Here is a 14,513-nt window from a genome sequence, read left to right on the forward strand (position 1 = left end):
ATAAAATCTGAAAAAATCACATGGACCACAGGAGACAGACACCGTGAGGGAGTACATTTCATGTCCCTCGGCGGGTTGAGGAGCGCAAACGGTCAAGACAGAAGCCCCAGAGGATACAGACGCTTACCTTACTTACTCTTCCCCTTCCTCCAACTCCGTCTCTTTGTGCACCACCACTCTCGTGACCGACATGTCGGGGTGCTGCTCTCTGGCTTCCCTGATGGCCTGGGCCAGCGCCTGCCAGAGTCAGGAGAGAGCACTGTGAGCACAGCAACGGGCTGCTTCCCAGGTTGGGAAGACAGACGTACGCTGATGAACTGGGATTCCATGGCAAGCAAAGATGGCTTTATTGCTTTCTTTGAGGGAGCAGGGATTTTAAGTGGGCTCATAATTCTTTTTAGAGAATGCTTCTCACTTCCCCAAATTTCCCATTTCCCCCCAGTCTTTTCAAATGATACATGTACAAGAGACATGCAGACTCTGAAGCCCAGCCCCGTACTCGCCACGAGACTTGGAGAAAACAGATCTTCTCTGATCTTCATATTCTCACCTGTAACCTGAGACTAACGCTAAGGTCGTGAGGATCATTTTGAGGTTCACTGTGCAGATCGGAGGAATGATGTAACAGCCTGTCTATTCACCCATGGGTACTTGCTGTCACACAGCTCAAATGCCAAGACACAGGACCAGACCAAACCAGACCAGATCACAAGCTACCCTTGTGGTTTCTCACTAGCTGTTTGAGGTAAGATGTTTGTTGAGCTGTTATGTTGCAGGAAAAAGATCTATAAACTTCTAGGGCACAGAACAATAAAAACAGCAGCAACACTGATAACATACAATTGCAAAGTGAAAGGACAGAAACAGACTACTCTTCAGCAAGTACAGGTCTCTATTTTACAGTCGAAAACACTGAAGGCACAAAGGTCAACAGGTCGTGCTTGAGGCCATCCTGCGGCTGGGCCACAGGGCAGGAGCAAGACTGGGACGCCACTCCACTGGCTCCTAGGCTCTTCCCAGACCGCACGGTGAGAAAACGAAGTTTCTTTGTATTTTATCAGAAAGCAAGCTGCATACAAGTGTTGTGACAAAGTGGAAAGATCCTATTTTTCTGAGGGTAAGGTGTTTAAAGATGTCTTGGGGAGAAAGTAAAACACCATAAAACACCACTCAAAATCTAAGAAAGAATTCTGGAACAGAAAGGGAAGGCTTCAAGGATGGAAAGCACCATATCTCATATGGACACTCTGCCTTTGAAAGAAGCAGCCCAAGTTTTCCTGTTTCTCTGTCATCTGCTGAAGGGCACAACCGCATTTGTTGTTTGTGGTACAGTTTCTGTCAGCTGAAAGGTTACTGAACAAAACCCCAAGCCTCATTCCACACACACAGAAAGGTAAAGCTGCAAAAAAAGAAATTGTTTTTATGCCAAAAATTTTTACACAGAAGCTTGGAAGACAGTTGAGGGTGCTCGAATTTCCACTAGGGAATAAACTCTGGTGACCCACCTGTGTCAGGGCAAGAGAGAACTCAACCAGGGGACTCTCCGATTTGAGCAGCCCAAGTGTTTGTCAGGTTGTGGGAGTCTGAGGGCCGGAAGGCAAGACGGGTGGGGAGAAGGGCAGCGGCTTATCTCAGAGGAGGTCAAAAATGTTTCCGTGTCTCTATGGCTGCGATGGGAAAGGGGATGGGAAACGGGGAACAGCAGAGTGGCTCCGCATTTTTGTGTTCAGAGGGAAGTGAGAGATCAGAACAATCAAAACGGTCTACTCCATGTTGGTTTCTGGAATCCAATTTGGGAGAAGGACAGCTCTGATGGGAGCCAAACATAGCTACAGACAACCTGTCAGATACTTTTTAATTCATGTTCGTTACACAGGTCTGCCTACATTAAACTAGTACAAATGTGAAAGGGGAAATAGAAAATGATGCCCAAGGGAAGGGAGTACGTGTGAAACATGCTTCAATGAGCAGAAAAGTAGGGAAACCAAAAACTGCTTAATCGTCTTCAAGCACATTTGAAATCCGTTTACCATTAGTTCCGTTCAGTCTGTAGTACCAGTGTATGAAATTAAATACTGTAAAATGGTAATCTATTAAAGCAACAGTAAAGATTGTGAGGGAACTATCTCACATCATCCTGCAAACTAAGAAGTTATTTTATTGGAAAGAAACACACTCTGGTGGGTAACTGCAGTGTCCTATGTCCCTGGTACACAGCGGGGCATCGGGACACACACAGGTGCACCAGCCGCAAAGCAAGTGTCCTAAATGCATGCCTCTTTAATCTGCCAACACAAAAGAGATTCCTTTTTTTTCTATCTTGCTCAGAGGAAGGGTTTCTTTCCACTATTAAAATTCTTTTAATGTACAGAAAGGAACCGAAAAATGGGTCAATGATATTCAAGTCACTATGTGATCAGTTTCAGTTTTTGGCAGGGAAGTGATTTCACTCTAATTTTAAATACTTGCATGGTCTCATTACAGGCTAAAAGGGAGAGGGAGCTTCATCAGCTTCTGGTGACAAGCATACCAGAAGCCACAATTAAATGTACTCTAACAAGTTTATGCATCTTAGAATTAAAACATGAAAACGTTACAAAAAAGTATCTGTTCTCTTCATATGGGGTATCTGACCTTGGGTTTAAAATGGGCTGAAGCACGACATCACACCGACAAGGTCGTGTCCCTACTGTCACACGTAAAGCTGCAGGGTTTTTTCCTAATCTAAGAGTCAGGAATAGGTGTTATTTTGGTACTTCAATTTCAGACCATGTTTTTATTATTTGCTGTTCAGAAGCAGTATTATCTAGATTTGAGTTTTCAGGTCAAAGACCAAAGAATACACATGAAATAAAGCCTGAGAGTACCCTCGAAGGGAACACGTGACATCAGAAAGTCTGAAAGGGCACAAGGTCAGTGGAGAGACAGGGTAGGAGAGACTGCCCCAGTGAAGGGAAGAAATCCTTTGTCTGGGGAACTGGCAGCTTGGTTTCCACGGGGTCACTCATTTTCCCGTGGAGAACAGGCACAGGTATTGTCCTCTACTAGGAATCTCTATTACAAAGTCAAGGTTCAGGGGTCAGGACAACCCTTGAACCACTGATAGCTCTCGAGGAATGAAGAAACACATTAGGAAATATGTAAGTAAAATCATGTTTACAGGGTTTTAAAAAATGTGATTTTCTTTTTAGGCATGGAAGAAAATCTCTCTTTGGTCACATAGAGTGAGCTTTTTTTAAATGAGAAGTTTTGTCCTCTAAAATCCTCTTTCCTGAAGTTGATATTGTGCTCAAAGCTGGGTAACTATCATCTGTTCCTACTCCCCGGCCAAGACGGTCAACTAAACATTCCTTTTCCTGCGAGTTGTTATTAAGAAAACAGCTTGGTTTCCTTTAAAGTGGAGTTAAAATCACTGAGAAAATGACAAAACAAAAAGCTCCCGTCACTTGGGGGCCACAGCCCAACACTGAAGCCACCCTCAAAGTATCCCACAGTTCCACGCGTCACCTGGATTTTAAAGCCACGCATTCTGCTCAAGCTAACATTGGAAAGAAAGCACGATTCTTTTAAACATTTTTCTGAATCCGTGTAATCTTCCACTTCGGAAGAGACCTCAGATTTCCTTCCCCCACCCCTCGGTAATAGTAATAACTGGGGGAAACATCTAGTGGTAAAGAGTCCAACTTTCCTGAGGCTATAAGAAAAATACTGTATAAGTTCCTGAAAGTAGGCACAAGTCAAACTTGGTGGCTTTTCTTACTTAGCTTTGGAAAGCCAGTGTCACTGAACTGCCATTCATTCTTTAATCCATGATTTGACTTTAGGCCAGGCCCACATGAATACCTAATAGATGCCGGGAATCCTCTCCATTACTTTGACTCAAAAGTGCATGTAAAGCCAGTGTGAAATAAGCAGCAAAATCCATGTTCTATGCGGGTTCAGCATCAGGCAGGCTGAAAGGACAGGCTGTGTCTAGCGTGGGAAGCATCAGTGCCACGCTGAGGACGTAGATTCTTCCAGGAGGCACTGGGAGAAGGGGAATGACACAGGGACAGGATGTGACGGCACATGCCAAACTTAGAGACGTGGTCACTTTCAGAACCAGAACTTCAGGTCTTTACCTGGTCATGATCGATGTCCGCATCTCCTGTGATCACGATGCGTTTCTCAATTCTTGTTTCAGATATTCCACCTTTCACGGTCTAAAGGGGGGAGACAGCAATCATTAAAGCATGTTTATACATAATGGGGGGAAAGAGAACGGAGCACACTCAGACCTTCTGACCGTTAAGACAACGTGCACTGAGGGGAGAAGACTGATGTTCTGGAAACACCATTTTTAACCTCGATAGAGATTCCTATTGTTAAAGTGGTAGCATCTGTAAGTATTCCTCAACTGAAAGCAACTTTAAAACTAATTTATCAAGATTCAGGTGAGATTAAGATAAGACAGATCAGATGCCATGAAATCCAAACAGTTCTGTTGGGACATTCCATTACAATTTCCCTGAATTTCTTTACTCCCAAGTGGCCCACTTGTTAAAGGAGGAAAGAAGAAATAATTCTTTGGTTTATGTAGAGTTACAAGGAATCCTAACAATTTAGGTACTTGATTTAGGTTTGAGAATTGCTTGACGTTATAGTTTTGACTGCTTGATTCTCATCATACAAATCCATTTGGTAATTCTGTTCATTTGGTTTAGTGCAGTAATAAAAAAAAAAAAAAGACTTGGATTTGGTTTAAGATACAGAAGGTACAGGAGGATGATATAAAGATATTCACTCAATGTTGATTTGATTACAGATTCTGCATGTGGCTGTGTCTGCTAACAAAGTCTGTGTGAATGGACATGGGGCAGGGTCCTGTGTGAACTGCCACAGAGTGACTGGCTTGGAACAAGCTGGCACAGCCTGGGACACGATAGAGGCTGAAGAGATCACGTGGCTGTGACGCTGAACTATGAACAAATACCGCACGGTCCTGAGAAAGCACACATCCAACCTCTGCAACTCTGTTAAGTTATACGCTAAGTCACAAGTCATAGCACTTTAATGTAAGAACCAAGGTAATCAGTAGCCTTGATAACTGGATACTTTTTTTTTTTTTTAAGCTTATTTTGAGGGGGAGAGAGAGAAAATCCCAAGCAGGCTCCGCACTGTCAGCCCAGAGCCCAACATGGGGCTCAAACTCACAAACCGTGAGATCATCACCTGAGTCGGAATCAAGAGTCAGACGTTTAACCGACTGAGCCACCAAGGTGCCCCTGGATACACTTGAAAATGAGCATCAGTACCACCTTGCGTTTATGTGGCGTTTTTTAATTTACAAAGTTTCTGGTTGAAACACAGGGTGAGACCCGCATAAAAGATACATTTAAAAACCTTCAAGCACTAATGAAACATGAGAGGTAGGAGCAGAGGGAAACATGGGAAAATAACGCTGGAGCTAGAAATCAGAGGACGGCAGCACGCATCACAATCACCTGGAGGGCTCCTACAACCACCGCCAGGGTTCCTGCAGATCTGGAGTGGGGCCACGGGATTCACACAGGAATGACTGCTGCTGCTAGTCCGGAGCCAGACTTTAAGAATCATTGGTCATCTGGTGTTAGAGACGGAGAGAATGATCTGGAAAAATGCTCCCTAGCCATGGTAGGAGCATCTTAAATCAATGAGGGGAAGATTCGATTACTTGAACAACCTGCTGAACATTTTGAATGACGGGTCTTCATTCACTTGCTTCAGTCAGGAGGGTTGATTTGTACTTGTCAAACGTACGCCTCCACTTGGACCACATTCTCTCTCTGCTCCTGTAGCTGTCTCATGTATAGTTATTCAGGACATATTTTTACCTCCTTGTACTTTACAGAACTACATTTGTCAATGGAGCCCAATTTCTCAGATACTTTAAATCCAAGCATTTTTACTCCACTGGCACTGTCTGCGTATTATTGTGAAGTGTGTATGGGAACAAAGAAACAATTCAGAAAAGATCCTGTTTGCAATGTACCACCACGGGCTGCTTTACCTTGGTGATGTGTGTTGTCGTCGTTGTCGACACGGACTCAGATGTGATGGTCTGTGCCGTCAGTAACGTCCCCGAGTCACCACCAGCCCCGCCATCAATCTTTGGACAGTTAGGGGGAAAAATACAAAGTAATGCTTAATTTCCATTATGTCGTCAGAGAAGAGCTTCCCCCCTCGCCCATCGAATGTGCATCTTTTGAAATCTTCCAGATCAGCAGGAAATGTTATCTGCCACATTTTGTAGATTTACTGAGCAGGAGGCTGGCTGGCATTCAAACAGAGTAAACGCAAAGGCTAAACGCACGTGGAGAAGCAAAACCCTGGGAGGGAGAAAAAGGAAGAATCACATAGAAAATGGGGCTGAAAGCTACAAGGGAATCAGGAGAGAATTTGACTGAAGGCCTTTTGCAGAAGACAGAAAAAGAAACTAGAGAACCAGACAGAGAAGTTTCCACAGTGACCAGAAGTGCTGAGTTCATTGTTTTTTAAGCACAGGCGGTAAAAACAGATAAATGTTTTCTTATTTAAAAAGCAACAGAACCTGACTGGGATAGACTAAACTTACGTGATTTGGTTATTTGCTTATCTCTAGTAGATTGTTCTAAATGACATTGTTCCTGTAATCGTTTGTTATGAGCATATATAGGGGTATGTATATTTTAACACGTATGCATGCATGTTCTCTATTTATATCATATATAAATCCCATGCATATATCTAAATAGGTTTTAACTTGTTTCCTTTGATACTAAAAATGGTAGAAAGTTCTAGAGTTTACCAGGAAAAATATGAAACAAATGAATAGCCTATGAGTATATGTGATGACCACCATTCTGGTCTCCCTTCCTGACACTGACACAAGGAAATAACCAGAAAGCCCAGAGCCTTTCTAAGTTATGGGAAAATTTCTCTCACACTTGGGTCATGCACCTGTATTCACTAGGCCACTCACTATACTACAGACACACAAGTACATGCTCTCCTACCACACCCATTCATAAGAAACCTGTTTTTGCTTATATGGACCTATGCCCATATGTGGATAACAGATCTAAAAATAATTTTGAGGAATATTTAAACACACTCAAATTAAACCTTTCAAAAAATATTTTGAGAGAGGGCAATAATCTGCCCTCCTCCCCCATGGTACAATCTGACCAAAGGACACCGAATTTCTCAGTCGAGAACGTAGTTGTACAAATTTAGAAACAGTTCCATTCTGATATGATGAACACTTTCCCCTTTTTTGTTACCATTATGGTTAGACATCTTAATGCTTATTTCAAGTCTTTACAGAATCAATTTCTAAATCGCTACCTAAAATTAAAAACACAAATCTGGTAATTATTTGGACACAGAGCATCATATTTACAGAAGATCAACAACATGTCTTCAGAAAATAATCCCATGTGAAGGAGAAGCTCAGATGTGTATGTGGACTTGGCAAGCAGGAATGGGATGACTGGATCCATCTTCATGGAGGGGGGGGGGGGGAACCTAACTTCTACCAATCCACAAATTATATCAGATCCAATAAACTTTGTTAAGACTCCCAAAATGACTTATAATAATATGAACAAAACAGGTACTGCCTGTCCTAAAATAATCGTGTGGATGCTTCCCCCTGTAATTACTGGATCACCAACGTGACTACAGCTCTCGGTCTCAATCTAAGAAGCAATATAGCAAGTTAGGTAGTTGAAGCGCAGTTACGAGCCGGGGATACAGAAAGCTACATTGAAGTCAGAAACATGTAAACTGGAAGACAAATGAAAACAGAAACAAAGGAAAAAAGAAGTCAAAGAGTCCAAATCTAGAGTTTTTGTACCTGTGGAGACTCATATGTGATGGTTTTGGTCTCAGTTTGGACAATAGGGACTTCCTTGGTGGAGATTTCTGTCCTTTGTGAGGCATCAGAAATTGTTACCATCTCTGTTTTTACCACTGGTGGCTGAGGTGGAAAGGAAGGGAAAAGTAAATTCTAGAGGTAATGAAGTAAAAGTGTTTAATGGAGCCTTCAAAAATAATTGGAAAAAAATATCCAAGCACGCACTCATGCACAAGAGTATAGGTAAACAAAAGATACAAAAGAAAGACACTTTCCTTCAAACATCATAGTAGATGCATGCGTGTGTGTGTGTGTGTGTGTGTGTGTGTGTATTCTTCATATATATATATATATATATATATATATATATATATATATGAAGAATAAGCTAACATAATGGCTTCCTAAATTATGGTATACTTCAAGTTACCATGGTCCCAATTACATGTCAAATGTGGCATGGAATATATACTTTAGCTCTGGGGCAAGTTACCATAAAATGGAACAGAAAGCAAAATGGAATGAACTATGTGAAGTGACAGGTCTCAATTTTTACTGCGTTTTAAAGAACCACATGGTTTATGTGAAGGCTGTCTTTAATGGCCACATCAGCTAGGGAGATGAAGAGTTGCCCCTTCCCCCCAAAAGGACTCTTCTATCCTACTGACACAGATATTCCACTTTCGGAAAGAATATCTTCAGGTATGATTTTTTTCAATCACACTTGTCTAAAACTCGCGGTGCTTCTTTTGTGTTACATAAGTTAAGACATTATATCTGGAGTTACTCCGCCAACATGGCATTAAGGCTCTGAACAATTAAAACATTAAAGAACAGGGTCACGGCCTGTTAGCATTGTAGTCTGCAGAGCATGTATGTTTAATACAACACCAGACCATACTACTACCAAAATACTACAGTTCTTTTTCTGAGAGAAAATTCCCAGATGTAATTATTTAAAGAGGAACAACCGTATATTAAACGCAGAAAATAATAAGAGTGTTTGAAGGCTCCTGAAATGTCTTCTCTGAAGTGAAACAGGAGGTTGACAAGTAACGTAGTAAAAATCCAATTAATTATTTCAAGACAAAGTCACTTCACTATTTTCCAGCCCATCAAAGAAAGCAAATATGGATAATGCCTACATCGTGGGCATTTAATTTTAGAATCGAGAAAGTCTCACGGAAGCAAACCTTCCCTCAATGTAACTTCGACTCTCAATTCAGAGACACTGTACCTCATGACCAAGACTTAATCTACCAGGAGTGTGGAAAGTTCTCTTTCTTGAAGAGAAAATGTTAAAGACTCCTATCCAAGGTAGATAATCGACAAAACAGATGATCAACCTGCAAATCATCCAGAATGGAGGACAGGACAGAATGAGGAGAGGATCCTCCTCTCGAACAGTCTAGCCTCTGGCTGCCCACAAGGAAAGAAAATGCTCTTCACCGATCCACACAATCCCAGGAATCTAAAACCAGCAATCACAGCGGTATTCGAGAAATGTTTTTTCATCACTGCCGGATGCTGAACTAAGAGCACCATGGTAATCAGAACCAGTTGCCATCGCTAAAAATCTAAAGTTGAAGGGAGAACGAGCCAGAAGGTCAAACCCAATCATGACAACAGCCGCACACACACTCACACCGACTGTTTGTCAACGATACAGATACAATTTTCTCATTAAACCAACGAAAAAGGCATTTAGCACAAGGAAGCAGTGCAAGTAAAGACAAACAGTTGAAAACATCCAAAACATGCAAAGAAAAATTTAAATGTGCAACGAGAAGGGGGTTGGGGGGGGGGGGGGGAATGGTGTGGCTGTTGGAGGCAAGTTTTACTCTGTCAGGTGCGTCCAGGTGCAGTAAAGAAGCCAGAAACCACGAACCGAGCTGGCAGAGAATCAACAAAGCAGTGCTTTCCCCCGTCCTCCCAGGAGAGACAAAGCCCGGAATCTCGCTGGAAACAGCCCGAGGAGGATTGGGAGGGCAGGAGAAGGAGGAAGGCAGGTGGTCTCCACCTGAGAAACAGCTCTAGAGTTTAGCTCCCCGCTCGGGGTCTCCCATTTACCTCGGAACAACAAATAATTTGTGGCAACACATCAATGTCAACATGAGACACCTCTCCGTTAACTTTATGCTGCTCGTCCTCTGTTTCTTCGCTCATGTCTTGCTTAATAGCGCCTTCGTTTACACTCTTCTCTGCAGATAGCTTTGGGGCCACTACCTTCTCCCGGATCACTGTTTCTACTGCGCTTACACTGGCACCTGCTTGTCTGCCTGGGCTGGCTTCTGGCACTGCTTCCTCCCTCTCTACTACCTTGGCTGCTCGGCCGGCTTCTTCCTCCACCTCTTCGTCATACTCCTCCTGCTCTTCCCTTATGGTGCCCTGGGTCACACGGTGGTGGGGCCGGTACTCGCCCACGTCTTCCTCCTCCTCGCTCTCGCTGCCGCTGCTGCTCTCAGAAGACAGGGAGGTGGAGTCTTTCTGCGTCAGAGGCTCCACCTTACGGGTCTCCCCAGGACCACTCCCAGGTGATAGCTCTTTACCGTTCATTTCTTCTGTGATTACTCTTTCGTCTTTCCCAACCTCTGCCTGCTGCTTCTCCTCCACTACATTCAGAGTCTCATGTGAACTCTGTACGGGGAAAAAAAAAACGGATGAGGGGAAACAAAAATATATGAATAAATAAGCACGACGGAAACCAAAGTTAGCTGATGGTAGGTTCATGGCATGGAGAGAAACAAAAGATGATTATGATGGCTGACTGAAAGGGAAGCGGGGAGAACGTGAGGGGAGTCGGAAACATCGGGCAATGGTGTTAACATGGAAAAGGGGAGAACCTTAGCAGCATCACTGGCTCCAGTGCAAGGCCCTTCTGACTCGGGAGCACGTTTCTGCGGAACAAAAAGCAACCGAGGACACAAATCAATAAAGTTTTACACCGCAACACCCACCAAAACAAACATCTGACACCGCGAGGACAGAACAGCGAGAATCGACAGCTACAAAAACCTTTGCTCAAGGTCACGTGAAGGACAATCCACACAAATGCAAAAAGCTTACGAAAGGAAACGAAAGCACAAAATTGCCAGCGTCCTCCCAAAGAAATAAAATGCTTTTTATTATGGTTATACCTGTAAGCTCTACTTATTTAGTTGAAAAGGTAGAGAGGAAAACGGAATTGTACCAAAGCCCACTGATTACTTTAAAGTGGAAATTGTGAAACTTCTAAAACCTGTTCAATAAACAGTTTTGACTTTAATCTGACTATGAAGCCTGGCCTGAAACCCTGATTCCTAAATGAATATAGCACTAATGAGACGGCACCTTTATTTTTTGCTGGCTCCTTTAAAAATCAGCTATAATGGGCAAAATTATAGTGGGTCTCACATAGCTATTAACATAAAAATGTTGTCGTTTCAGAAATGGTTATTAACCTCCCCAACTACATTATAGATTAGCAAAAGGGATATTTTAACATTAGGGTGGATGTCAATGATGGCTCCAAGTGTTTTCTTAGAATTCAACTTCTCCAACTAGCATCTTTGGAAACCAAAATGAACCAAGTTTATTATCGGAGATATTTATTCCTGTCCCCTGCAGACATCTACTTCTTGGGAGTAAATTTACTCTAATTAAGTAGTACAGTACCTAAATGTTTAATAAGTGCCTGTTGACCAAATACATTAGTGATATGAAGGTCTATAATCACCAGTGTAGAAACTCTTACAAAGGAGTTTTCAAAGCTTACAATTTTTCTTAAACTTATTTTAAAATGGGGGGGGGGGGGGCGCGGTGACAGCTACTCTGCATGGGCAAAAATGAAGCCTGGCTAGGCTTTTTAACATTCAGGTGACATGACAGCCTGTGATCTAACTTAAAAGTAATTCTGCTAGAGACAGTAGCCCTGCTTATTTAGATGGTATCTCCATGCTGAATGGAGCAGGGCAGTGCGCCTCTGAACCATCGGGGCAGACGTGAACCCCGTTCCAAAGCTACCAAGGTACTACTTGGATTGGAGCCGTTTCCTAGAACAGACAGCAGCATCCCAAATTTATCTGCACCAGGGATGTGGACAACAACCATGAGCAAAAGGCCCTAAAAAGGCACACTTCTGACAGCACCTATCAGGATATACTCACTCTCTCTGATCCGTGCTGTTATTCTTAGATGCATAGTAAGGAAATGTTTTCACTGCCCCAAATTAGTGCCATGTAAAAATTATGTTACTGACAGATAAAAAAAAAAGATATCCTCCCAGCTTTATGGAAAACCCAGAGGTTTCAGATATTAAACTGGAACTCTCTGAAACTCTTTTGATAAATAACATTTAACTGTAACTATAAACTTCTTTATCAGTAAAGATATCCAGTGATCAGAACATTTCTAAAGCAGACATTCCATTATTGTGATGCCAGGTCAGTAAATTATTTATTATTTAACCCCAGACAGCCAGATGAGTTCTGCCCAAGTTCAGGGAATCTCTTAGGGTCATTCCAAAAAATGAAAATAATTATTTCACTGAGAATGGCAAACGTTTCATATTTGTGGACATAAGCAGAATGGTAAAAAATAATCAGCCATCAGAAGATGCCTGAAAGACATTTAGGCTTTAAAAACTTTTCTGCGGAACATACTTAGCTTCTACTAGATTGAGGGTTGCCTTTCACAAAACAACTCAGACTCTGTTCCTTAGTGGTTTTAAAGGATTCTCTGAATTTAGGCAGATTTTGGGGGTGGGCAGGGAACCAAAAGCCACAGGAGAAACATCCAATCTGTACAGTTTTCCCACATGTCCAAATTCAGTCATTATTTCTTGAATGTTTCTCCCAGGAAGAGTTAATTTTACCAATGAAAGCACCGGAGAGAGGGGTTCCTAAATATTCAAAAAATAAAAATCACTTTTCATATGTGGCTTTCAAAAACAGGGGAAACAAAGTAAAATGCACCTCTGGCAACCGTGAGAAGGGCGAGGAGGAAAGCTTTTCAGAAGGCGCATTAGAGCTCACAACAGTGCCCTCTGCTGTCCAAGTGGTGGCTGAGGTGAAGGTGGCTTTCATGCTACCAGAAAAGCCCTTTTCACTAAACAAAATTGACATTATCTCCTCTTCTAGGCTCTAGAGAGGTCAGAAAAGGAAGAGCAAAGAATTAACAATAAGTCAGAACAGACAGCAGTGACCTATTGAAAGAAAGGAAAGGTTACACAAGAAAGAATCACAGAACAGCACAAACTAAAAGAAAGGCGAGGGTTCTGCGAGATTCGAGCAGGCATATATTGGCGTTTTGCCTAAATGCCAGCTTTCCACTCTGAGATTCTGATAGCTCTAACCTACGGGAAACAGCTCAAATGCCTTGGTTTATCACTGAAGCTTTATTTACAAACTGAGCACAACCGATCTACCCACACACCGAACACTTTCACATATTCCTGAAGTAGCTACTCGGCGTCAGCCTCTTTCTGTACAGAACGGTCTCCTCGGTGGCCCCTACTCTTGCAACACGAATTCCTGTGTAAGAGCTTGAATGACCCCCACCCTCCTGCCTCCCTGGGCCCTGCTAATTTTGTCATCTCTCTGAGGTCCACTTGACATTCCATCTTGTGCACGGCCTTCCCTGCCCATGCTAGCTCCCCCAGGGTGACGTACCATAGGAATGGTCTGTACAACGTGTGCTCTGACAGCAACCCATGGAAATCCCTACACACGCTAAATATGCCATGGAATGAAGAAACAGTGCTTTGCTTTGTTCAGCAAGAACCAGGTAAAGAAAAAAATTCTCAACAGGAAGACAGACTCAGAGGCGGAAATTCAAGGGAGTGACGTGAAAATCACCTGTCCCTGAAAAACCACAAAGGCACATTTAATGTTCACACTGTGGTCCTTAAACAGGAGTCCCTAACCTGTGTGAGGGCACAACAGGAAAGCCTGGGACTGTCCCGGGTACCTGTAATGCCAACAGTAAAGAGTCACCATAAAGCGAACGTCAAAATTGTGTAAGAATGCTTCCTCAAAAACTTGAGTGCTCCGAGAGCTTAAAGATGAATGAATGAATGAATGAATGGCATTTCTGAGATGCCACTTGAAACAGTACACTAAGAAGGGTGAGGAGTAGGGACAATGACATGAAGTGGGTGTGGTGCAGAAGCACTTGCAATATTCAGGAGAGAAAAAACATCTTCTAGGTTAATTCAGCTTAATTACAATCTCCGTAATTACACCATCCCTCTGGGTCGGGTGGGTAGAGAGTGTCCTTCCCAGTAAGAGAGCACTGGGGAGTTCAAATAAGTGCCATGCATTTAATTATTCAATAAAATATCTTCATAAGTACCTTAAAACTACAGTCTATGGAATCTCTACTGGACTCATGAGAATTTTTTATACAAGCATATAATTCTTACAGATGAGGATATATAATCGTTATTTACTAAATGCAAATGTATTACATTAAGTGACTCATGAGAATTTTTTATACAAGCATATAATTCTTACAGATGAGGATATATAATCGTTATTTACTAAATGCAAATGTATTACATTAACTGATTTGGTTTCCAGCTTTCTCCCAAAATCATATTCAAATTGAAGTCATTTTGAAAACTTGCTGTATTTATTTTTAGACAAGAACTGTTTTTATTTTCATCTCTAAAATCCATATT

The 14,513-nt window shown here is 42.3% G+C and overlaps 1 protein-coding gene across 23 annotated transcripts in view; it reads right to left on the bottom strand.

Moving 5' to 3' along the window:
- The window catches only part of EPB41L2 (erythrocyte membrane protein band 4.1 like 2), a 220,544-nt gene that overhangs the window by 17,464 nt on the left and 188,567 nt on the right, over positions 1-14,513 (bottom strand). For 8 of the 23 annotated variants that reach the window (XM_078447318.2, XM_060616644.3, XM_060616637.3 and 5 more), the window contains 7 exons: positions 12,808-12,975; positions 10,699-10,752; positions 9,926-10,492; positions 7,856-7,978; positions 6,029-6,127; positions 4,122-4,202; positions 128-237 (listed from right to left, as the gene is read on the bottom strand). In XM_078447318.2, coding sequence (XP_078303444.1) covers positions 133-237; positions 4,122-4,202; positions 6,029-6,127; positions 7,856-7,978; positions 9,926-10,492; positions 10,699-10,752; positions 12,808-12,975 — 1,197 coding nt within the window. In that variant the 3' untranslated portion in view covers positions 128-132. The remainder of the gene's footprint in view (positions 1-127; positions 238-4,121; positions 4,203-6,028; positions 6,128-7,855; positions 7,979-9,925; positions 10,493-10,698; positions 10,753-12,807; positions 12,976-14,513) is intronic. The other 15 variants (XM_060616656.3, XM_060616653.3, XM_060616650.3 and 12 more) reach the window with 8 other exon arrangements.

Source organism: Panthera onca, chromosome B2 (assembly GCF_046562875.1).
Source record: "Panthera onca isolate mPanOnc1 chromosome B2, mPanOnc1 haplotype 2, whole genome shotgun sequence".
NCBI classification, from domain to species: Eukaryota; Metazoa; Chordata; class Mammalia; order Carnivora; family Felidae; genus Panthera; species Panthera onca.